We start from the raw sequence: 25,524 nt of genomic DNA on the forward strand, positions 1-25,524 counted from the left end.
TTAAACACGGAAGCTGTATAGCTGCTTAGGACCAGACCTTGATAGAAGGTCTTTGAACAAGTATTCTATTTCAAAATACTAAAACTGAGAAATATTAGAGACATGTATTCAGATAATGTTAATTCTGTGCACTTCAGATGAGACTAGAACCATTTCCTTAAGTGGAATAAATCTTCAGAAGTGGTGCATTAAATGTAGAAGCTTAATTTTTGCTTGAGGAGAAATTGCAACTGATTTTTAAAACTGCACAGTAAGAATTGTGTAATTATGTATAAGATAATTTAGGAATGGAAGAAAAAAAAGTTTAGAACTAGTTTTTTCTCTTCTTTCTTCCCCTAGGTGGCTGATGATGGTTATGGTGTTTCTTATATTATCTTGGATGAAAATTCCATCCATTTCCATGTCTCCAGCAAAATATCTTGTTCTGAGACGGTAAGAGTCAGTCCTTTCCTATGGTTTAATAAATCTGTTCTGATATCTGCTTATAAAACTGTTCTACTCATTGTCCAAAAAAATTTAGTAGGACTTGCAACATACAGTTATAACGCGTTTTTTCTTTCTCAACACATGCTGTTTTGTTGGGGTGGTTTTTTGTCTCCACCTCCATAAATTTGATAGCTTTATGAACCAAGGAAACCATATTCTATTTCACTTATGCTTTCAAGCATAAAGAAAGCACGTGGCCCACAGTCATCTTTACACATGTGTAGTTCCCTGGAACTTGTGAAAAATGACTCATATCTGTCCCATAAACAGGAAGATGGGTGTCTCCTGTTTTTTGTTGTTATAGTTTTGCTTTGATTTGTCTCTGTCTGCAGTTGTAAAGGCAGAGCAAAATGTATGCTCCCTATTCTTTAAATCTTGGTTTAAATAATACTGAAAGAAGCTGGCTCATAAGTTGTAGTCTGTGCTTGAGAAACATAATTAATAAAAAATTTATGAGAATAAGACCCCTTATTAGAATGCAGTAGATGTCATCTATTCACTATCCTGCTGTTGCAGAGGCCTGCTTTGGGTGAGCTTCAATTCATCCTTCCCTTTAGATTTTTATGACCATAATAAACCTGCTGAGTTTGCTCAAGATTACATACCTGACCTAGTTTTCCTCTTTTGACCTTAACTTGTCCAAGAGATCTTGGTGCCTTTGGTTAATCATTAAAGATTAGGAAATACAACTTTTTTTTTTTTCATAGTTCAAATTGTTCTTCAGATGTCTGTTAGCTTGTACTTTAAATTTCTCTGTATTTTTTACTTACTAGTCAAGTCAAAGGTCCACATAAAAAAGGCAGCATTTCATGTGCATGGCCGTGATGTTAGTAGGGTCTTTGTAGTAGGTCCTGTAATGTAGCTAATAATTTATATTTGTAATCTTAATTTTTTCCTTGTACCATTCATCTGACACTTAGAATAAACAGAACAAGTTCATAGCTTGTTTACACTTAGATAATTGTGATTTTCATTTTCAACACTTTATGCAATTTTTAATGGCAAATGATTCAGGATTCTGATAGGAACTCAAATACAAAATGTCTTTCTGCTCTTTCAGTACTTCTAGGTCATTAGTCATACATTTTCTGAACATTCTTTTGTTTTCTGAAAATTAGCTTTTGCAAAATCTTGTATAAAAAAATACCAAACCCCAGATATTTTAAAGTAACAGAAAGCTATAGATGCATCTGATTTCAAAAAGAGATGATCTCAGTTCTGTCTGTAGGAAAGTAAAAGCACAATGAAGAACTCATTAGTCAGTAATATCATAAACCTGGATTAATTTGTATAGCATTAAAATTCTTGTGGTTTAAATTCCCCATTTTATGGTAAAATACATGCCCTAATTCTCTAAGCTCCAAAATTACAAAATATTAAAAGGTTCCATCTTTTGCCTAAAACATAACTGTTGATTGACAGTACAAGTCTTTGGGTTTGTTTTTTGTTTGTTTGTTTTTAAAGGATTCTCATCGTTTTGGAAAAAACATCCAAAAAGCAATGGTTGACATCATGGGTTTATTTAACCTTAGTAAAAACTGTACCAAGTGATTGCCTTATTGGTGCCAACCAATCTCCTGTTGTTGGGATGAGAACTCTTCTGCACAGTGAATAAGAGCAAGGTTTCTCAAACAGCTGATGAAGAAACTGAATCAACATCTTCTTGATCACCTATGAAAACCTTAGCAGTGTATCAAAAGTTTCTTTTTTTTTTTTTCTTTTTTTTTCAGTAGTTTGGAAGAGTTTTTATTTCCACAAAGGATGACTTTTGAAATCTTGTACATTTCTAGGGATGAAGTATATTATCACTGCATGAAGTCATGTATATTCTTAACTCCTGCAGTTTTCTCTTAATTTGTATACACTTGCTCTATTTTTACTTAAAATTAGTCTACTTGTATTCCAGAATCAAAGGGATAAAACACACCGTCTTAAACTCAAATACTAAGTTGGATTTGCTATGTATTAATAGCAGAATGTTCTTCAGTGTATCTGTTGCTTTATGTCAATGAATGACAGAACTTGTGGCTGTTTACTTTCATTGTTTTGGGGGGCAAGGTTTAAGGTAATTTCTGTAAAACATACAAAAAAAAAATCCCTTATATTACCCACTGTAACATATCAAGTTGTAGAAATTTTGGGGGTTTTGGAAAAGAAAAAACATTGGGTAGTGCTACTTTGGGTAGTAAAATGTGTCACCTAATTGGCAGGTATCACATTTTTCTTATTGCTCACAAGCATATTTGCCACACCATTGATTTTATTTCTGTATAAATAATTGAACCTGTGTGCTTGTTCATGTGTGTGCCTTAGAAAAAGAAAGATCCTAAACCCAGGAAAAAAGCTTATGCTGGGAGTTGGTTTTACACTGTCTTAGTGGTGAAGGAGGTGAAGTAGTAGTAATACAGATCTAGTTTTCAAATTATAAGATGGGTTGATGCGGCATAAGTAGATGTGAATATGTTGCCATATGGTGCAGTTAGGCTTAAAGCTGTAATGAAATGCTCCCATCTTAAATAGCAAAGATCGGTCCCTATGAAATGCAGGAATAATGTGTTTCAGAGCTACAGTTACTCATATGTTTATTTTGGTGAATGGTATTGGCAGTCGTTTGAGATAAGAGTTTCTGGGTCCCAGGGAATGTCAATTTAGTTAAATGCAACCTATTGGATAGTCTGTGAAGCAATGCTGCCTGTAGAGGCTGATAATTGCAGTTTGCCTGCTTTCAGCTTGGAAGGACCACTACTGCATTGGCAACCATCTGCATGAGAAGGTCAAACTATTAAAGCTGTGGAAAATAGCTCCAGAATGGGAAAATCCTGGCCTTCTCAAACCCCTCCTGGGAGATGCTCTTGGTCAAGCACAGTTTCTGAAAGAAACAAGGAAGGAGGGGAAAGCTATTTCACTCAAAAAGAAGCATAATGTTTCCAAGTCCAAAAATAAAATCGCTACTAAATAATGAAGTAACTTTGTGTGAGATGCTTCTCTTCCCCAGGCTTTATAGGTGTGGTTACTTTTTATATCCTGCAGTGCAGTAAAGTGTACCTGTTAGCGTAACAATTTTATGTTGTTTGGTTTTTTTTTAACTGTAAGGTACATGATATTTAGTAGTACAGTGAATGCTGCTCCAGAGCTATGCTGATTTTAAAAGGCCTTTTGCGTTGATATAAAACTTCTCATTAGACTTTGAATGTTTTCTGGCCAGTATTTCTAACTTTCCATGCCTCTTCATGGTTTGTTTTTTTTACTCTAATGTAACTATTGAAACACCTGTGTATGTATGTTTGAGGTGGGAAGCCTCATCCCAGATGCATCCTTAAACAAATGCATGCTTACATAAATGTAGGAACCCTCACAGGAATTGGCCAACTACACTCATCGTTTGATTAGGGTACAGTGTGTGGGAAAGGACACTTTGAAATAAGCCTTACCGCAGCTGGCAGGCCTGGCATTTATCAAACTACTGCAACAATTTTGTAGTGATCTATTCTTTTGGAGCTGCAGACATAATGCACAGGTTTTCTGTTGGTTTGGTTTTGTTTTTTTAATTGACCAGTGACCAGTCTGTGCTTGAATTAACATTAGGGCATATCAGCTTGTAGGATTTTCTTTAAAAAAAAGAAAAAGAAAAAAAAAGTTTAGATTTGACTCTCGGGTTTTAAATGTTTCAAGTCTAATTGTAGTTAGTGCAGTTATCAATGCAATTTTACATTCTTAGAGAGTAAGTATAATTGGCACAGAAAGCTGGTTTTTATTGTAAATGTTTTAAACATTTTGTCATGTTAAATGTGTCTTTTTTTAATTTGGGATAGGTCATAATTCCTAAACAGATAAGATTTTATTTCATTTTCTTTAAAATGTCAACAGCATGTAAATAAAATAAACTTTTTGGATGTAAATCTTAGAAATCCACAGTGAATGTAGGTTATTAATAAATAACTAATTTAAATCTTGATGTTCAATATTGTGTACATACAGTAGAACTGCTTGCTTTTTTGCTCAAAAGCCATAGGAATGTAACTGATATTACCTAGATTTGAATGAACCTTCTAGTACAGTGTACTTTATAATAAAGTAAAATGTTCATATTCCAGAAAAACTATAAATTTGTTACTAAAACCTTGAATCACTTATTCTCAATTAGTGAGATATTAGTGATTTAAGAGCTCAAGTTAGGGTTGAGTAGGTGGGTTGGATGATAATAAATTGACTTGTTTATTAAATAGCAGCATGGAATTGGTGGAATACCTCAAATGTGCATTTTCCAAATTTCTTATTTCAGCTATTTCATGCCAGAGTTTAGGAGAGCATTAAAAGTGCATTTAGAGGCTACCATTGTACAGGATTAATACTATTCCAAACTAAATATTCTTTTAAGGGTGGGGGTTTTTGAGAAACTGAGGAAGTGTGTGTCTGACCTTGAAAATCATGGTTCCAATTCAGCCTTTGTACCAATTGTTTTTCTCATATAAAATATATTAATTTAAGCTAAGGGTTTTTTTTTTAATCTTGTTCAATTACTCTGCATCTATGGTTTGGTTATTTACATCCAGCACTCTGTCCCTATTTTCTACCCTCTTCTGGAACTTAAAAAAAATAAAATAAAATTTCACAATTACCACTACTTAGTACCATGTTTAATATCTTTTGTATCTTCTTCCAAGCTCCCTTGCTGCTGTTTCTGGACTTGTGAAATCATTGATGTTAAATCAAGTTAGGAATGATAGTAGCAGACTATTCAGTTTATTTTAGCAGTGATTTATATATGTCTTGCTAGTTAATAGGGAATGCGTTCATGACCAATTTTTCTTTTTCAGGTTCAGTAGTGTGCTGGTTTTGGCTGGGATAGTTAATTTTCTTCACAGTAGCTTGTATGGGACTGTATTTTGGATTTGTGCTGAAAACAGTGTTGATAACACAGGGGTGTTCTCATTACTGCTGAGCAGTGCTTACACAGACTCTTGGCTTTTTGAGCGAGCAGGCTAGGGGACACAAGAATTTGGGAGGGGACACAGCTGGGACAGCTGACCCCAACTGACCCAAGGGATATTCCAGACCACATGACGTCATGCTCAGCTTTTAAAGCTGGTGTGAAGAAGGAGGAAGGGGGGATGTTCAGAGTCATGGCGTTTGTCTTCCCAAGTCATTCTTAGGTGTGAAGGAGCCCTGCTTTCCTGGAGATGGCTGAACACCTGCCTGCCCACGGAAAGTGGTGAATGAATTCCTTGTTTTGCTTTGCTTGTGTGAGCGGCTCACTTTACTTACTAAACTGTCTTTATCTCAACCCACAAGTTTTCTCACTTTTACCCTTCTGATTCTACTTCCCCATCCCACTGGGGCAGAGTGAACGAGCAGCTGCGTAGGGCTTTGTTGCCAGCTGGGGTTAAACCACAGGTAGAAAGAAGAAACAACCTAGGTCTTACTTTAGATGAGCTTTTTTCATTAGATCCAAATAACTGCTGAAATGTTTCTGTGAAACAGTCTGCCTGCCAAGCTAGTGGATACCAGTGGTTTGATCTTTACAGTGAATAATCCATAGAATATGAATGGTAAGGCAGTGGAGAACTAGTTCAGGCACAGAAATTTAACATTTTAACAATGTTATTTGCTTTATCTGAAGATTCCCAGCACCTGAAAACTCCTTTGAAATTGCATTAAAACTGGGGACTTCTTTGAGACAGTTAAAGATATTTTTTTTACCCTTTAAAGGTTCATGTTCTGTTTTTTTAATTGCTGTTTAATTAAAAAAGAAAACAAAACCACCAAACAACAAATCTCCCCCTCTCCCCCTGCCAAACCCCACCAAAGAGTTTTGTGTGATAGACTACTTTCACAGTTGTTTAACTCACTGCTTTTCTGGATGTTGCAGCCTTTGCTACATGAAAGAACAGAGTGATTTCAATTTCACTCTTCATCTCTTAGATACTGTTATTTCCTGGTTTATTTCAAACATCTCCACCAGGGCTCTGGATGCTGAAGCTGTAAATTGGTATGTTCAATCTGAACAGACATTCTATATGGAAACTCTAGGCACAGAAAATACTGATGTATTGGTTTGGGGTATTTTCCTTCTTCCCTTTGCCTGTGTTTAAGGATGGCAAGCATAAGATGCATCTTATGCTCCGAAAATGTTGCTGTAGTTGTACATGATGCATGGGATTAATCAGCTCTGGCTGAGACTAATGAACTCCTGTTGGGAAGTACTAGAATAAAAAAGCTGTTAGATGAAACCTTTGAGAGGAGAGGAGAAAGTGTGAGGTTTCTTTGTTTTGTTTTGTTATGTTTTTCCCTAACTTTAATGGCTGCAGACCTGGGGCCAACAGGGTGGAAGTTTGTAACCACAAGCATAAGGAAAAAATTTATTTTATTTTATTTTTTTTTATTAATTGCATGGCACCTTATAAATGGAAGGTAGCTTGAAATTGCTTTGGGTGGTTTTAGTTGCTGTGTTGTTTTCTTTAACACACAAAATTCCCTGAAAATGAAGACATTAATATCCAAAATTAAAAGTTCAGGTTCAATATCTGCTTTCAAGGAAACCATCCTTTAGCTTAAATGGCCATAGATAGTGGCCTGGCAAGTTTGGAGTGTTTTCTAAACTCGGTGCCATAAAGATTTCAGAGGTGACAATTCCAAGATTTACATGGTGAGCTGTAGAAAGGGCTCTTAAGAGCAGAAGCTGGAAGCCAGCTATTTCACAGAATCACAGAATGGTTGAGGTTGGAAGGGACCTCTGGAGGTCTTCCTGACCAGATCTGGTCATGTCCAGGTGGCTTTTTGAGCATCTCCGAGGACGGAGACTCCACAGCCTCCCTGGGCAACCTGTGCCAGGGCTCAGTCACCCTCACAGTGAGAAGGGGTTTCCTGATGTTCCGAGGGAACCTCCTGTGTTTCAGTTTGTGCCCACTGCCTCTGGTCCTGTCACTGGGCACCAATGGAAAAAAGCCTGGCTCCATCTTCTTTGCACCCTCCCTTCCTTTTTGTATTTCTGGGCTGAACAGTCCCAGCTCTCTCAGCCTTTCGTCATAGGAGAGATGCTCCAGTCCCTTATTCATCTTCATTGCCTGTTGCTGGACCCTCACCAAGTGTGTCCATCTCTCTCTCAGACTGGGGAACGTGGAACTGGACTCAGCGCTCCAGCTAGGGCCTTACCAGTGCTGAGTAGCACTCTTCTACATGCGTGATCACAAGTAACCTCTCAGTCAGAACCAGGGTCCTGGTTAATCTTTCACACCCTGTAATGTGAGATAATTTCCAAGGGAAATTATACTTTAAATACAAAACAAATTAAAAAATCCCCCCCAAACACCCAAGCTAATTCGCAGGCCGTGGCTGTGCTCGTGCCTGCCTGTGAGGAGCGCGAGACCCGCCGGCCCTGGCGGGGAGCGGCGGCTCTCTGGCGCGTGCCCTGCCGCCATAACGGTCTGGGGACTGAGGGGCGGGCGGCTGCTGCGGGGGAAGGTGAATTGCCTGAGGGAAGGGGCAGGGACAGGCACTCTGCTGAGGGCCCGGAGTGGAGGTGGGGCCTCTCCCTTTCCTCTCTGCCCCGGAAACCAGCGTGATGAAGTGGGGTGGGGTGGGAGGGCAGCCGGAGCTCCTGGGCAGGGCTGGTCTCCTAGCCCGCTCCGCCCCAGAGCTGGCAGCGGCCGATGCATATGGGTCAGAGACACTTGAGCCTTCAGAGGGTTGGTATATTCCGGTGCCATCAGGGGGACATGGGTAGCTTGACCCTCCCCATATTGCCGTGGTCTAAATCCAGAAATATTAGTGATGACAGTGCAGGTGGATCTTGGGCTGTATCTTTTTAATGGTGGCCTTGTGATACTCTGGGCAGAGGTGCTTTGGCTTGCGTTGTCAGTAACTGGCAGTAGTGACATGGAGACTACAGACAAGGTTTTGTCTTAACACGCTACTTACTGACACAAAACAGTGTAATTATAGCTAAGTACTACATCAAATTTGATTGATTTTTTTTTTGCTTTTTTAACTACTAAAGCCAAGTAGCAAAATTCTGATTCAATTCTGAATGCTGTTAATGTGTTTAAAAGTTAGAAAGAATGTGTTCCTGTGGTAAAAGCAGCTTGTTTGTGTTGGCATGGTGGCCTGTATTTTCTGAGAGCTAGATTCAGAACCCCAACAACCTCTTCCAGCATTATGTTTTTAAGTTTCACAGTTACATGTTAATTGGATTAATCTTCAGTATTCTATATACGTGTTGTTTGGTTAAGACTATTTCATTCACTTCTAGATAGAAAAACTAGTCAGAAGAATACTGAAATAGAAAGTATAATTATCTTCAATGAAAAAAATAAATATGAAACAGTTGACAGTCTGTCCATGACTATGGAGAATCAGATATTGCTTGATATAAGATCAGTAATAGACAGTGGACTTGTAACTGAAATATTTACTCAAAATAATCCTGTTAGTTCTGAAAACTTTGATCTGGAAACTGCAGTAATTAATAATCCCATTGAAGAAGGATTGCTATCTAGCCAAGACAATCATTTATGCACTGTAAATGTGGGAGAGACCTTGTTAGATCACTTCAAGTATCCACTTACCATTGAAAATCAAAATACAATAGTAAAAGTTGAAATACATCCACATGGAAACAACAGCTGTGATGATGAAGATCTTGAAAAATACAAGGAATTAAATCTTCCAGAAGAAGCTGAACGTATGCATTCACCTTATCTGCCTTCAAATGGTGTCCACTTTCTTTCTTCTGTAGCAATGCAGCATAAAAACTGTAGTGTTCCAACTTCAAGCATTTTCTCTCCAGAAGGAACAGTCAATCAAAATGTCAGAATGATGCCAGTAAGATTAAGTGAAATAGGATTTTTTTTATATATTCATGCTTGTTTGTGACTTAAATGTGGAGAACTGCCACATGAAAACTTAGATGGGATCCACATAATATTTACAGTTATGTCATAAATTTTATACTAGAACAAACTTAGTAGTAAATACAGAAAAAAATTTCTGGTTTATGTTACCGGAAACAGCATGCAGTGTGAACATATGGTTCTGACTGCTTTTCTTTTTTGTCCATGTTATGAACCATATTTTAAAATGTCTGGGTAGTTATTTTGGCTATTAAAAAAAACTTACCATGTCACAAGTATGCCCGCTTTGCTTTTATATATTACCATCTGTATTAGCAACTATTAGATAATTATACAAAGTACAAACTTTTGTTGTTTAGTTCCACAGGTGACACACTTGTCATCTTAAAATTTATAGTCCAAATGAGTTAAAAAGTAATTTATTTGCAGCAGTAAACTGTAGCCTGTATTGTTAAATCTCCATGTGGAAAGTATTTTTGTAAGAGAGAGGGGTTTCCCATTGCTTACCATGTATAGCAGTTTTTCTGTATAGTTTGAAGTTACATTTTCTATGTTGGATCAATTACTATCTAGAAAGGTATGCAGCATAAAACTTCTTGTGGTGCTCACAGGATCAAATCCGTCTGCTTAATGCAGGCTATTCATATGTAGAATACTTACGTGTATCTTTGTTTATGGCTGTAAAATATCATCTGAAGAAATCTCCAAATCTTAAGTTTGCACTGTGGCTGCTTCTAGAGGGGCACTGAGGTTTCCTTTGAGAAGCTATATTGAAATAATTAAGCATACCAGTTGACATTTTTTTCCATCTAAGTATTTTGACAAACAGTGCTGTTTTCACATTCAAAAATCAAAAGCATTTAAAAAAAAACCCAAATCACAAAAATCACTTGGTTGAAAAAGAGGTCTGGTTTTCCCTTGCAGTATTCCACCAAGGTGCCAGGCTGAAGCCAGCTGGCAGCTGCGGGGCTGTCTGTGCAGGAAACCTCCTATCACAGAAATCATTGCTGACGCTACCCAGCCCAGTGTGTTTCCCAGTGGTGTCCTGAGATGCTTGAGGTCTACTGTGACATTTGCCTTACGCGTTTTGGTTTTCTTTCTGATTTCAGGTTATGGTTATAGTTTTAAGTATCTCTGGCTTGGAAGGTTGTTTACACACATGCTCAATATTATCAGTAGTTCTTTAATAACCAAGACCTTCAATCTTTTGAACCATTAATAAGATTCAAAAGACTGGTGGAAGCTTCTAGAAAATACAGGTGTGATTAATGCTTAACAGTTGCTTTCTTCAAATTCGAGTTGAAGATAATGAAAATTTGTTCGTCTCTGTACAAGGAGATAAAAATGACATTTAGAAAATATCTTTCTGACCAGCTGTCTTCCTAGTATCATTACAGTTTATCACACTAAATCTGCATGTTTTCTTAATCTGCCTTGTTTCTTGAAGGTATTAGAACAAAATTCTAATCAGGTTATAAATAATTTTATTGAAATAAAGAAAGCTGATTAATTTCTACACTGCTTGCTTACCCTCCTGAACTGCTGTCTATAGTAGAAGGAAGCGCAGCACACACAGATAGAGAACAAATTGTCTACTTCAAAAAAATCTCAATTCTAATTTGAAACTAGAAAATAATTGGTTTCTGTCTTTGTTCTATTTTCAATTCATTTGGTTTGGTTTTGAAAATACAAATGTAGGCATTAAGTATGATGCTATTACAGTTGTAAATGCATTAGATCTGAACCATAACTATATGTTGAGCAGAAAAAGCAGAGATAATATTCAAGGTATATAATGGTATCTGGTAATCCTGAATAGGCCACAGCATTTATGTGCTTGATTATGTCATGAAAATGTAAATAACTTCCAATTTCCAAGGCCTCTTTAAGTAATTTTTTTTGTTTATTCATTTGGCTTTTTAAAACTTAATCATTTAATGCATGAAATATAAATAAAACATTCTTTTCTTCAGGTGTTCAGATCATTTATACCTCCAGTTGCAGGTGAGAATAAATGTTTTTGTATGACCAATTTAAAGGAATCCAAAACAGTACTATGCAGTTACAAAACTTGACCAATTGCTTAAGTGGTAAGTGCCCTAAGTGATTGAGGGGGATTTTTAAAATTATTTTTATTTTTCTCCTCTTATAAGTTTAGGGGAGCATTTAAATGGCTAAATAAATTAATTTCTGGATTTGGCAAAGTGCAATATGACCCTTTTTGGATAATGTTAATATAACTAGGAATGTTTGAAAGGAGAGTGGACCACTGTTCATTCATGTATGATCATGTTGCTTCAACCACGTACTTCAGTCTTTTGATTTTCCCTTCCTCTCATACCACCTCCTCGTTCCTTCAGGGGACTGCAAAGAAGATATTCCTTCTTGCAGCACAATTTTCTTTTTTTTCTTTGAGTTGAACAATGTTTTTATTTCCCTCTCAAGTTTGCCCACCAGTTACGGAAGTTAGGTGGTTTGCACTGATGCTGCTGCTGATGGTAACCTTGTGATCAGTTGTTTGATGTGTTCTGCCCATAACCTGTTCACAATCCTGCTCAGGGTTAAACTGACTGCTAGATTTGATCTTACAAGGTAGTTTATCCTGAAGCTAAATGAATTTGTGCCAAATGGGCACAATAAACCTTTTAAAGACATCAAAAAGACACAGAGTGAAGTCTGTTTTTCCCAGCAAGGCTGTTACAAAAGAATATTAAATATTTCTTTCACAAGAATGTCGTGCTGTAGTGACATCAAATCTCTTTCACTGATGCTATAAAGGAGTTCTTGGTATAAAACACTGATCTTTTTGTAAACAAAACATGCTTTATTTTATGTACTAGAATCTTCCAGTGATATCTGTGGCTTACCTCAGACTAGTGCTTCTGTCTATGATGAAATAGTAAGTATGCATGCAAGATTTTATTATTATTGGAAGAATCTGTCCAAGTGTTGAATATCTAAAATGGGATTTATTCTAAGTGTCAGAGGGTAAAAGGTTCTTTCAAACACTGTGCTAGCTGATCTGTTCACAAAAGAGAGTAAAAGAAAAATGTTGCTGCATAGATTTCTACACTGCTACATTGTGGAGGAAGGGAGAACAGCATCTGGGTTTTTCTCCTGTTTCAGTTCCTGTTGGCTCAAGTCTAGTTTGCTCCTGTCTGCCACTTGCACATTCTGGTTCCCGTTCAGGCCACTTAGGGAGTGGGCTTCTCCTAAGGCCTCCTGAACACAAACTGCCTGGTGGGGCTCTGTCAAATACTCTTGGGGAGCTGATTAGTATTTGAGCCTTTATCACATGTGCAGTGTATATAAAGGAACAGAGCTGGGGATGAAAATCTGGCTTTAACATTAACATTCACTGCCTATGGAGAGATGTTCTTTGCAACTTAATTATTCTCTTAAAATGCTTGAATTTTTCAAATATAATTTCCTAGATCTGTGCAAGACAAACTATAGAAATACAGATATTTAATGAAAGGGAGATTTCTGAAATTTACTGGAATTTTGTAGCCAGGTTTTTCAAGACTGTCCATTCAGTTTTTTTAAAGTGTGTACTGAGAGGGGCAAGGCCTCATCTGGAAGTGTGACTTTTGTGAAGATGACACTGTAATAAGGTAATGGATCAGCAAGAAGGTGATAAATTGGTTTTCAACAAATGCAAGTGGCACCATATCTATGATGGAATGCCATGACACACAGTAGTTGATCACCATAACAAAAGTTAATTTTGGAACAATCTAATTTATAGGTATAACTGAATTTGCATTCCAGTCTCCCATGATTACTTCTTACTTAGACTAAATCCCAATAATCCCCAGTCAAGTTGTATAATTCAAGATTAATTCTTGTTTTGTATAATTTGCTGTGACTATTGCCTAACTTTTCCAGGGCACTTTAGAAATCAGTTGATGCTTCATGATTTTGGGGACACTGAACGCCATTGTTACTGTAAAGTATGTTACTGTTCATTGTTACTCTTCAGGAATATTTTTACTTGAAACATGAGCAAAAATCATTCTGCCATTGACAAATAAATTAACTATTCTCAGTATTACATTTGAGTACAATCCTTGCTTTAAAATATATGATTTATGCAGATAAATTTTTAAATTTCTTGTATTTGCTTGGAATTTAAAGTAGATTTTAAATCATGCCTGTTAAGTTTTAAAACATTGTATTTCAGGCTGAGGTAAGAGAAGCAGTTAGTACTGTTATCAAGAATCACCAAGACAGCGCAATTTTTCAGAGTTCAAATATTGACGAGTCTGGCTGCAAGTTGTTAGCATTACACAGTGTAGCAGAGGAATCCAGATGTTCACACAGAAATGATTCCAACCCCGTGGTAATTATATCCTGTAATCGATAGCAAAATCATATTGTAGAGAAAATTAACTTATTTGTTCCATGCTAGCATCAAGAAGTCCCACTTAGTAAGTGCTGTATCAAGAATAATAAGGCAGTCCCTTCCTTGGACTCATAGTCTAAATTTTATCTAGTTACAGTGCTACTTTATATAAACAGCTGGAAACCAAAAAAAAACAAATGAGAAGATTTTAAAATCCCGGCTAAATAAATGAAATGAAACATGAACAATTACAATGGCATGTTCTGGTTAGGGAACTGAATCTGAAGCCAGCAGACTAGTAAATAGCTAGAATATGCTCTCCAAAGCCCCATGGAGCAATTTGGAGAACCAGGAATCCATATGACCTAGGTTGAGGAGCTACAGTGGTAGATCTCAATAGCTGCTTCCAAAAATAAATTAAGGGTCGAACCCCAAACATCTTAATGCATAATGATCCCATTTGAGAGATTCCAGTCTGTGATTAGGAAGCTTTATAAGACAGGTGGTACTCTTAGGAAAACTTTTATATTTATATGCTTAGAATTACAGTTTCTTAGGTGAAACCTAATTATTAGTTATTCATTCCAGGTTATTTGTCAGTTGGAAGGAGGTACTCCAATACTCTGTATAAATGGTTGTGGCACACAAGGACTAAAACCAGTTCACCTAATTCCTGAGTATCATGACCAACATAATTATCTTCAATCAGGTACAATAAAAATGAAAATTATCTCTAGCCTGTCAGATGGTATATCATAGATAGATTTTTAATATGCAAATGCATGTGTTTATGTTCTTAAGCAGCAACAGTGGGAGATGAGCCAAAGCTAGTCTAGCTATCACCAGTTATTATTTTACTTGATTTTATAATTAAAAAATTGCTACGTGCTTCAGTGTCGTAAGAATGATGTAATGGATATGTTGAATTTATTGAAAGTTTTTAATATGCAGATTATTTTCCATATAAAGCACATTTAGCATAAACAGCTGCATACGTTTGCATTTACCCTAGCCTGCCACCAAGTGTCACTGTTTGTCTATAAATGAAGAGCAGCGTTGAGGGCTATGAGTATACTTTCGCCTTGGGGTTCAGAATGTCTCACTAATATTTACATAATTATGTGAACTTGAAATGCTGTCAGTTTTTAATGAAAGTAATTTCTGAGGTCCTAAAGTTAATGCTGTTTAGATGGAATAACACATTTTCATCTGAGCAGTAACAAAGTATTTGAGTATAGTTTAGTTTTAATTTAAATAAATATTTCTTTACCTACATATAGCTTCCTCAAAAACATTATTGTCATGGTTTATTTCATTATTTATTATTATAATTTTATTTCAGTGGTGCATTTTGATGGCATTGTGAAAACAAAGCCTTTTAATATTAGACACTATACAAGCACAGATATTGTTCATCAATAGATGCTGAGTGTGGGCATCTCTCATCAGATGCTCCAGGTATGGGGCCTGTTTACTTACATGTCAGAAGCCATCAGAAGAGTAAACCAGGTACATTCATGTTAAAGGTCATGTTCCTTCAAACTCTCTTTCATTTGCTGTAATGGTAGGGAAGAAAAAGCTGAGGAGTGCACTGGCATATGTTTTTTTAGTTTTTATTTGCTTGACTTTTCTTCTGTTTTGCTCATCTTCATATCAAGTAAAAGAATTGAGTACAGCAATTATATCTAAAAGTGTCTAGGGACTAATTTCTTCAACTTTTGAATTAAGCTGTCCTTTGGCTTCCATTTATTTTTCTTTCTTTAGATGGGAAGAAAGTAAGTAGAGGTATAAGGTTCATCTTGTAATCTTACTATGACTGATGCTTGCTTTTTTCTGCACAGGCCAGGATGCTCACTTAATGCAGTTCTTCACCAGGACTTACACAAAGACTTACTCTTACAGCTATGGTTTTCTCCATGGGTTTTTAGTAATTTTTTTCATAAGCTAAAGACCTATATTCCAAATGCTCTCTCAGAACTCTGGAATTTTGTAAAATATGAGCTCAAGATAAATATATTTAATCATTTCTGATATTTTTCTTATTTTATCAAAATACTTTAAGTCTATGGCATTTGAATTTAAATGTACTTGGTGTCATAGAGTAAAATCTTATGCTCAAATTCCTAGCTAACAAATTGATGGTGGGTTCTTCTGTCAGGTGTATTTTTGTGTGGTCAGGTTTTTATACTTGTTTTTTTTCAATGAGAAAAATATTTCTGGAGAACAACTTCTAAGTCCTTCATAGACTCTATTTATTGTAGAGTAAGTTTGGATTCGAAACTAAGTTGTAGGAGAAAGTGCTAACAGGGGACAGACAGCCTCAGATAATTTTTTTTATTAACAAAAGAAGTTGAAGATACCAATTTACCTGTATGCTTAATTAAAAAAATATTTATGCATAAATGAAACTTTATATACTGTGAGTAGTTCTGCTGTCTTCAGGTAAATGTCTTCTTTTCAGGTGTGGACAACCCTGTGACAGGTGTACTGGGGCAGGTTTTGCCTGTTCCAGGTAAACTGTTTCTGAATGAACAAGAGGTAAATAAGCTTTATCCTTTAAACTTGTTAAGTACAACATACACTATTCTCCCTTTTCTTAAAATGGGTTGTGAAGTCTATGTTCGGAAGTAACAATTATATACATTTTCTATAGACAGTTTAGCTGGTTTGGACAGATTAGTTCTGCATGCAGTATTCTTTCTGCATATAAAGATTTCTGATTTCAACATATTCTAGAAGTAATACCAGAATTAAAAATACAGTTTTCCATAAGAAAATTAAATTTATTCCAGTTTTGAAACCTTGAATTTGGTATTATATAGATTATGTTATTTCTGAGAACCATTTTAAGACTCTTTTGGGGTGAAGGAAAGAACACTGACTTTTGCCAGAAGAAGGGGAATATTTTCTTCCAGTAGGATTTTTACACTCTTTGTTCTTGATTAGGATTTAACAGTCATTAAGTCTTTACAATTTTTGTTGATTATCTTTTTTGTTGATGAAAATTGAACAGAAGACTAAAAATCTTTTCAGATGTTTGGCTTCTCACGTGTTACTTCCAACACAGGTGGCAGCAAAAATCACTTCAAATTTTTAATTGTTAACTTTTGATTTGTGAAGTGAATATGTGATGTCGATACAAACACAGGAAGTGGTTTGTGGATAGCAGCCACTATGATAAAAGAGGGAAGAAAAAACCCAAGGGTCAGATTGAACATTGACCTAGGGAGTCTTTCATCTCTAAAGGTGGTATATCTGCAAATTAGTTCCTAAACATTCTGGAGCAGTGGTGTAGACAGGCTTGTAATTCTTCTCTAACTTTATCCCAAATTAGTTGTTTCCTAGATTTTTTCCCTTCCTTTAAATACATTAGTTTTCCTCTTCTTTATGGCCAGCTAATTAATTACCTGTTAAAATAACAGTGATTTACAATTATTCACTGTCCCTCCATTACCAGTAATAACAGCGTAATCCTAATTGTTCTTACCTTGTCTGTCTCCACAACCAGGCCCTTATTAATTGTATGTCTGAAGATACAACAGTGTGTTTTCTTGGCCTGTGAGCTGATTATTTTTTTAAATTTTGCTTAGTTTTCAACCAGTTAGATGTCATATTGCAGCTGAACATAACATAAATCATCAAGTCACTAGCCAGTTTCAACTGATTACTGGAATTAAAAGCAACTGAACCTAGAATTACCAGTAAATTGAAAATAGTGCACCAACACTGTGGCACTGAAAGCTGTTCTTGGTTCTTTGCATTGGGAGAAATGGGATTCTTGACATACTGAATAGTTTTCAAGAGGAGATGCATGCAGTTTTCATGACTCTACTTCCATGAGTTTTTATCAGTAACTTTGGTGATCAAATTATCCCAGAAACATTTTCTTTGTGTTACTTTTCTCTGTTAACTTATAAGAGTATTTTTTAAAGTTAACATAAACAGGATATATGCATTTTATCTTGAACAGTTTGAAAATGGGCCCTTACAACCAGTAGCTAGCTCTGCCACATTCCATCTAGAACCAAATCTCGGGCCAGTGAAAATGACCTCAGAGGGGTAAGATCCTTGAAACATCTTACATCCATGATGACTTTTGAATTTTAAACTGGCAATGACATCTAGACATTTTCATGTTCCATAGCTGCTACTTTCTCTTAACAAAAATGCAAATCTGTAAGAGTGCTTTGTGTATATATGTCAGTAGTCATGATGCCAGTTGCTGGCAGTCAAGACTATATAGCATGGTTTCAGGTTTTCTTAGGATCAGTGCAATTGTGCTGTCCATTTGCCTGAAAAACATTTAATTTTCTAAGTTAATTTATATGTTTCCAAATCTAATTAGCACGTGTTTAGCCTGTATTTCTAACACTAATGGAATTATTTTAATAATATTTAATTGCAGATCATTTTTAAATAAGAGGCAGCTGCAACCCCAGTGTGAAAGGTGAGAGAGAGCTTTGCAGTTGCACAACCATTACCAGTTTGTAGGAATAAGGGCAGACCTGTCCCAAGTAGTGGCAGCTAGAGGATAGAGGGAGATTACAGGTTGCTTATTCTCTTTTTCTCATGTATTCTGTGAGGCCACACTTGTTAAGTAGCACCAATATTGGTGTAAAAAATAAAATCAGTATTTATTGTTTCAAAACTATAGAATAATTAGTTTTCATTGTAGTTGTATTTGTGTATTTTTTTCTAATTTTTTTCCTTTTTCAACTTGTATAGCCTATCTTTTGGTTCAGGGGTTACAAAGTCTAAGAAACCATGTAACTGCACAAAATCTCAGTGTCTTAAATTGTAAGTAACAGTTTTTCAACATTTAATAAATGCTAATAATAGTGTATAGATTGTCGTGGTTTAACTCCAGCCAGCAACTAAGTACCACACAGCCGCTCACTCACTTCCCCCATCCAGTGGGATGGGGGAGGAAATCGGGAAAAGAGGTAAAACTTCTGGGTTGAGATAAGAACGGTTTAATAGAGCAGAAAAGAAGAAACTATAATGATAATGATAACACTAATAAAATGACAACAGTAGTAATAAAAGGATTGGAATGTACAAATGATGCACAGGGCAATAGCTCACCACCCACCGACCGACACCCCACCAGTCCCCAAGCAGCAATTCCCTGCCCCCCCCCCCCCCCCCCCCCACTTCCCAGTTCCTAAACTAGATGGGACGTCCCATGGTATGGAATACACCGTTGGCCAGTTTGGGTCAGGTGCCTTGGTTGTGTCCTGTGCCAACTTCTTGTGCCCTGGCTGGCCATGAGAAGCTGAAAAATCCTTGACTATAGTCTAAACAATACTGAGCAACAACTGAAAACATCAGTGTTATCAACATTCTTCACATGCTGAACTCAAAACATAGCACTGTACCAGCTACTAGGAAGACAGTTAACTCTATCCCAGCTGAAACCAGGACAAGATGAAAGGATAAACATACAAGAAATATGTGCTTTCAAATGAACAGTACATACGTGTCAAAAATTACTCATCTGATATTGAGTTAGAAAGATCCACAGCTGACATAAACTAGTGTCACACAAGCTTGCTGCAGAGGTGTAGATGACTGCATATAATCCAAAGTATGAAAAATAAAAAGAGAAGCTAGAAGAATTGCTCAGAGCATATCTGGAAAATCTTATGTAGAATGTAAATTCTGTATACTAAAATACATTTTCTCTGTCTTGCTGCTGCTTTCTTTCATAAATAATATGCACAGAGGTGTATACACAAAATTAATGTTTGATTTGTTGATGGACTGGGTGTATTTTACAAAATGCAAAACTGAAAGAGAGAGAAGCTCTTTGTCTAGGTTTGAATGTGATTAAGTTACAGAGGAAGGAACATTTTTCATGAGAAGAAACTAAACATTCTGCATAGAAGAAGAATTTAAATTTAAAAATTTGCACTTAAACCAGTTAATCTTTTCATTTGTTATGTTATTTTACATTTTAATCATAGATATTGTGATTGTTTTGCCAATGGTGATTTTTGCAACAACTGCAACTGCAATAATTGTTACAACAATCAACTTCATGAAACTGAGCGATTTAAAGCCATTAAGGTAAAAGCAAAAATACAATACACATTGGTATCAGCTTCTTGTGTGAAAAATATAGCAGTATTGTTTTTTCCACTAGTTACAGCATTTGAAATATGATATTTTTAACATAAATGAAGTTATGTGTTGCCTCTGTATTAGTCTTACATAAAGAAATTTAGGGATTTATTTCCTTCCTTTCATAGAACTTCTGATACTTTGGGTTAAAACTAGTGATGTGTTAACTGAATGATAATTTTTATTCTTGGAAGGAAGTATTCAACCCCAAATTTAATTTCAGAAAATTTTTTCATGTGAAGGAAAATTTATTGTATCCCAAAGTCAGACAGTAGTTAAAGGAAAACAAATTATTACTATCCGAATTATTATTCTCATTGACAGATCTTCTGCAGTTGTCTGTGTTAGTCTTACTGGTTGACCCATGCAGCAATGCAAAGTTGGCTTTCCTGGCAGCGACACTGAACCCTGCACTAGTGAGAAGCAGGTTGCTTCTACATTTGGAGATTGATTTTACTAGTGGAATAAAGAATAATATGTGGGATAATTTTTGCATGTATGTTGAACTGCACAATCTGGGCAATAATTTAATCTAATATGTATGTTATGTTTTGTAAGTTTTAAAGTGATAATGAAAAGTCTTACTCTACTACAGATGCTCTAAGGATATATTAATGGCTTTGTGCTTCTTGTATGCAATTCTCCAGAACAATCTTCGTATCATTCACATCATTTCTGGATTGTACAAGACACTGATCTAATTAGAGTTAGACCACATCCAACCAGTCAAAGCCACAGCAGTTTTTGCTGTCAGTATATAACAACTAGGTTTTAAATCAGATGCTCGTCTGTAGTTCAGCTGATGGGGTTGTTGGTATCTAAGCACTCCTCTCACTGCTGTAGATGGCATCTTGTAAAGCATAATAGATCTTGTCTGTCACTGACAAAAGCATACCTGTGCCATCCATAAATATTGTACATAAAGGGCATATAACCTCTTTAACCTGACTTTAAGTAGTCCATGGTATTGCGAGGTCTTGGGACCTAATAAAAACCTGCTGTTCCAATCCAATGCTGATTTCAGTGAATGGTCTTTGTATTGGGCCATTAATAAAAAAAGATATGTTTAAAACTTCTGAGATGTACGTAACTATGTATGCAAGGGTTCTTTCTTCACTGAGAACTTTTTATTTCTGGTGAAAGCAGTGTCAGCACTGAAAGGAAAACAGCCCCAAGAGAAGAGTAGATGGGTCATTTACGTTATTCCATAAAAACATTGTATGTTGCCTCCCGTGATAGAGCCAACTTGGCTTAGTGTTTCAGAATCTTTGAATTCCTGCTCCCATATGCCATGGAAGACTCCTTTATCCATGGGCTTCATATCACCAATGATGTGAATGGAAAGAAGGGACTTCTTTATTAAACGTTGGATCACAGTCATTCCAGTGTTTAAAAACATTTCTTTAATTTCTCATAATCTAGCCATTTTTGTTTTAGGCCTGTCTTGATAGAAACCCAGAAGCTTTCTTACCGAAGATTGGGAAAAGCAAACTAGGAGAAATTAAACCTCACCATAACAAAGGATGTAATTGCAAGCGCTCGGGATGCCTCAAGAATTATTGTGAGTGCTTTGAGGTGAGTCAGGTGAACTTTCCTCTCATCACTTACTTCCTTAACATTGACTATATTCTGTAACTAGTAGCTGCAAAAAAGAATCACTTCTCTTCTTTCTTTGCATTTTTCATCATAAAAGCTTTTGAACAGAGGAAGCACAGTCTCTTTCTTGTCATGTCTTTAAAGAACTGAATCTTGCTGAAGTTGGTCAGCTAAAATTTTCGGTATCAGGACCTCTCAGCCCATGACTTGCTCCAGAAGAAGTGAGGAATGGTTTTCTGCTAATCCCGGTAGTTTCTATCTGTGGTATTTTGTTATCTTGTAAAGTTATCCACAAATTGAGGGGAGGAGTGATTTGTCCATGTACAGAACATCAGTCTCCACAGAGAATCCATGGCAAAAACCTGTCTTGCTTCCTTACTTTATTGATACTGATGGTTTCGCTCTGGTAGTATCCCAGACCAGCACATCTAAAATAAGTCCCTGGTGGTATAGCTCCAATGGTTGCTCAAATGTATGTTTTATTTAAGATTTATACAATTTTTATTCTAAATATTCTATATTTGCCAGGCTAAAATTATGTGTTCCTCTATTTGCAAATGCATTGGTTGCAAAAATTATGAAGAAAGTCCAGATGGAAAAAAACAGTTCAATGTGCTAAACTATGTGGACATTGGAAATGATGAAGGAAACAGCCCAGTTTTAACATCAACTTTTGAAGAGTTACCAAAATTGAAGACAGACAGGTGAATGCTTGGATATAGCACTGCATAATCCATTGGTTTGACTTTATTATTTTTTTGTGTAACCATTATCATAATTATCTAAGAAATAGTGATGAAAATGACAGATGGCTTATATACAAGGAATCACTTCACATAGTATATGCCATCTTGCTTCTATAAATAAAAAAATATCTAAAGGAGAGGCTATAACTATCCTTTAAGAATATAGTGTACGGACTTCAGGGATATATGTATTAGTTCTGCTTACAAAACAGCAGTTATTTATGTACCGAGCACATATTTCATTCTCTTGACTTTTTTCCCCCCTTAGCTACTTTATGTTTTTCCTTCAGTTTCTCTGTTCTTAAATTTTTCTATGTTCAAGCATTCATTTCTAACAAAACCTTGACCAAAGAAGTACTAAGAAAATTATGTTATTAACATGTTTGTGATGTTCAATTAATAAGCAAGTTTATATCACTGCTTCTTTGCCATCTCTCCAATTTCTTTGGTCCATCTCCTGTCAATTTTATTTGTGTTGGCAATTTGGATTGTAAAATATCCTAATGTTGTTATGCTTTCTAACACAGTTGTAGCCTAATCTCTATTTTTAGTTGGTTTATAGTCATTTGGCTAATAAATAGAAATACCTATTAAAAATAATTAAAATTAATTAAACCACATCTTAATGGATTTTAGGGAGCTTTACTCCAGGCTCTAAAATTTTCAGTTTGCATATATAATTTTCTTGGCTTCTTTGCATCAAACATTACTTTGAAATTCTTATCTTAATTCCATTTTTAAAATACTTTCTGATGATATATTTTAAAAATATTTTATCAATTTCTGCTCTTGGTAGTATATTGATGGGGTAGATGGTGCCAAGTCATGCCTTTGCTTGAATCACACATTAGGATGAGTTACGTTATTAATGTAGCAGAATGAGTTATGATGTTAATGACTGGTATTTTCAAGAGTTTATTCAAAGCAAGACTGCTAAGGTGTCATTCAGGGAATCCTTAAGGGGCTTGGTGCTGTTTCCTTTAGCAGCAATAGACTGAATTTACATTTAGTACCTCCTAGACCCTGACTAAGCCTTTTTAACACGTTTCCTTGTACATAAGGCAGGATCTGATTATTGTATGCAGATGGAGGAAGAGGCTTGTATAAGCTTTCCCTGTCTGCACCTGTTGGGCAGCGTTTGCGTAGATTTGTTATGTAGTGTGAACACAGTCTTCCATGTGATAAATTAGAAAAACTCAGAAGCAATCTGTCAGAAGCTGAAGCTATTCAGTGTAGAACAGTGAAATTCCTACGAGGATGTATCTTACAGTAACAGTGCAGCTACTCTGATTCACCTCTGTGCATTCCAACTCTTAACTGAGTTTTGCAGTTTGTCTTTTAAATTATTTTGTGTATTTAAAATTGAGACATTTCATACTAGTTTCTTTTCCTCTGTCAGGCAACCAGCTGTATGTATATCTTGGGAAGAAGTGAAAGCAGTATGTGCTTGTCTCCTGATGCAAGCTGAGGAGGCAGAAAAAAGAGGTTACTCTGTTTGTCTAGCTGAGCGGATGATCATGGAGGAATTTGGGAGATGTTTATCTCAGATCCTACATGCATAATTAAAATCTAAAGGACTGAAAGTTGAATAATGTTCAATGTATTATAAAGCAAATAAGTATTAATGTTTATATGTTGCCATAGTCGCAACAATTTTGGTACTTAATGATCTTACTTTGATCTTTCATAGGAATAATTTTATTGACTTCAGTTGAATTCTTTCTGAATTATGCTGGTGTAAGTGAAACCAGCACCCCATCCAGCATTTTTCTGAGTAACTTAATACTGTAGAAAGCTTTTTACATTTTGTACTAAAACAGATTTTCTCTGTAGTTAGGGCTTTATGAGCCCATTCTTCAGTCTTTACCTAGACTCTTATTAAAAGCAAGTTTAACTTAAAATTACTTTATTGGATGTTTATGTGAGTGGAGATGCAGTAAAAACTGAGTAAGCATTTGCTATCTTAGTTTGATAATTTTATGATTTGTGAAAAAATTCCGTTTCCAGTGGTAGTAGGCAAATCTACTAAGTCTAGCTTTGGGTCTTCTCTGTTTTGGCAACTTACTTCTGCTATCTGTAGATGTACTATTTTTGGAAAACAGTGCAATGTTGTGAGTAGGTTTGGTATTTACTGTTGGGAAGAAAACCCATGCTAGACTTTGTTCAACATTAGATTTGTTAGACAGATTAGCCGCATAAAGAATAATTTACTCCTATTATAAAGTACAATAGTTTATGATGAGAAAATCTTTTATGTACATAGCATTTAGGATTGAAATTTGTGGAATCCTACATTTGCAATCCAGTTTCCCTTAAAGCTTGGAATAGCTTTTATTTAATTACTCATTTTTCTTATTCTCTGTGACATTTCTTCCTCTTCTCATTCTTACTGTTGGGATAATAGTAGATTTTATTTTCTCTAACAGGACTAAGCTATTTGCTGCCGTGTTTCTGGAAAAGAAAAAAAATTAAAAATTGTCATCTAAATGAATTGACAGATATATAAATATTAATGCTTTTCGGTTTTAGACATTTTATGCTAAGTTGATAATATATGCTTAGATGTTTTTGGCATTTATGCTTAAAAGAATAAAGATATTCTCCATGTCATGTGGATTCATGAAAAATTCTTGCCAGGACAGCAGATGAGACTGCATGCTATCTTAAAATTTTGTTTAATAAGAGGAAGGGTTTTTTTATTGGTGGTGGTTGATATATGAATGGATTGCATTTTATATCTTTGCTTTTAACAACTGCTGCTGGAGATTGCTGAATGTCATAGGAGAAAATGGATTCTAAACTGCTCCATAAGTGATATGGCATCACCTGTATGCTTCACCCCTTCCTGGGCCCTTCAATTCCTAAGATGATTTCTCTTGATTTTGGAGTTAATACCTACATAAAGGCATCATCTTAAAAAGTATTTGTCCCTAGATAGAGTTACTATGAGGCCATAAATCAGAAGAGCATAGAAGGGCTGTAGAGTCAATAGACACTCCATAAGGAAGCAAAGCTTGAAGAAAAAGAAGAAACCAGCCTGTATTGCTAAATCATACCTTGAAATCAAACCTCAGAAATCAGCTCATTAAAATTCCCAATGGAGGTGAGGTTCAGTAGGATTAACACTAGTAAACAAGAAACTAGGGTTAGGACTAGTGATGTAAGTATGGATTAAAAATAGCAATTAGAAATAGAAATGCAAAATAAAATTAAAAATTATTGTAAGGAGTAGAAAAGATAAATACATTGTAAGAGGAACTGTTAGAATCCTTGAAAAACTGAATTTAATGTAATAATACAGTCTCATCTTCAGTTGCATCTTAATTTGAATAAACACAGCAGAAGACAATGCCACAATATAAAATGGCAAGTTATTAAG

At 35.8% G+C, this 25,524-nt stretch overlaps 2 protein-coding genes across 15 annotated transcripts in view; both read left to right on the forward strand.

The window, feature by feature from the left end:
- CPT1A (carnitine palmitoyltransferase 1A) overlaps positions 1–5,110 on the forward strand; it is a 48,308-nt gene extending 43,198 nt beyond the window's left edge. For all 14 annotated transcript variants that reach the window (XM_049820597.1, XM_049820602.1, XM_049820598.1 and 11 more), the window contains 2 exons: positions 340–432; positions 1,951–5,110. In XM_049820597.1, the coding sequence (XP_049676554.1) occupies positions 340–432; positions 1,951–2,037 (180 nt within the window). In that variant the 3' untranslated portion in view covers positions 2,038–5,110. The remainder of the gene's footprint in view (positions 1–339; positions 433–1,950) is intronic.
- A 6,281-nt stretch (positions 5,111–11,391) lies between these two features.
- On the forward strand, positions 11,392–23,737 carry TESMIN (testis expressed metallothionein like protein). Its single transcript, XM_049820692.1, is given in 12 exon segments — positions 11,392–11,425; positions 12,176–12,234; positions 13,519–13,677; positions 14,269–14,389; positions 16,142–16,218; positions 17,651–17,739; positions 18,086–18,127; positions 18,406–18,477; positions 19,647–19,749; positions 21,241–21,378; positions 21,928–22,103; positions 23,545–23,737. Coding segments are annotated over 12 exon segments (1,263 nt in total).
- Positions 23,738–25,524: the final 1,787 nt, after the last annotated feature.

The sequence above is a fragment of the Accipiter gentilis genome, chromosome 17 (assembly GCF_929443795.1).
Source record: "Accipiter gentilis chromosome 17, bAccGen1.1, whole genome shotgun sequence".
Classification (NCBI taxonomy): domain Eukaryota; kingdom Metazoa; phylum Chordata; class Aves; order Accipitriformes; family Accipitridae; genus Astur; species Astur gentilis.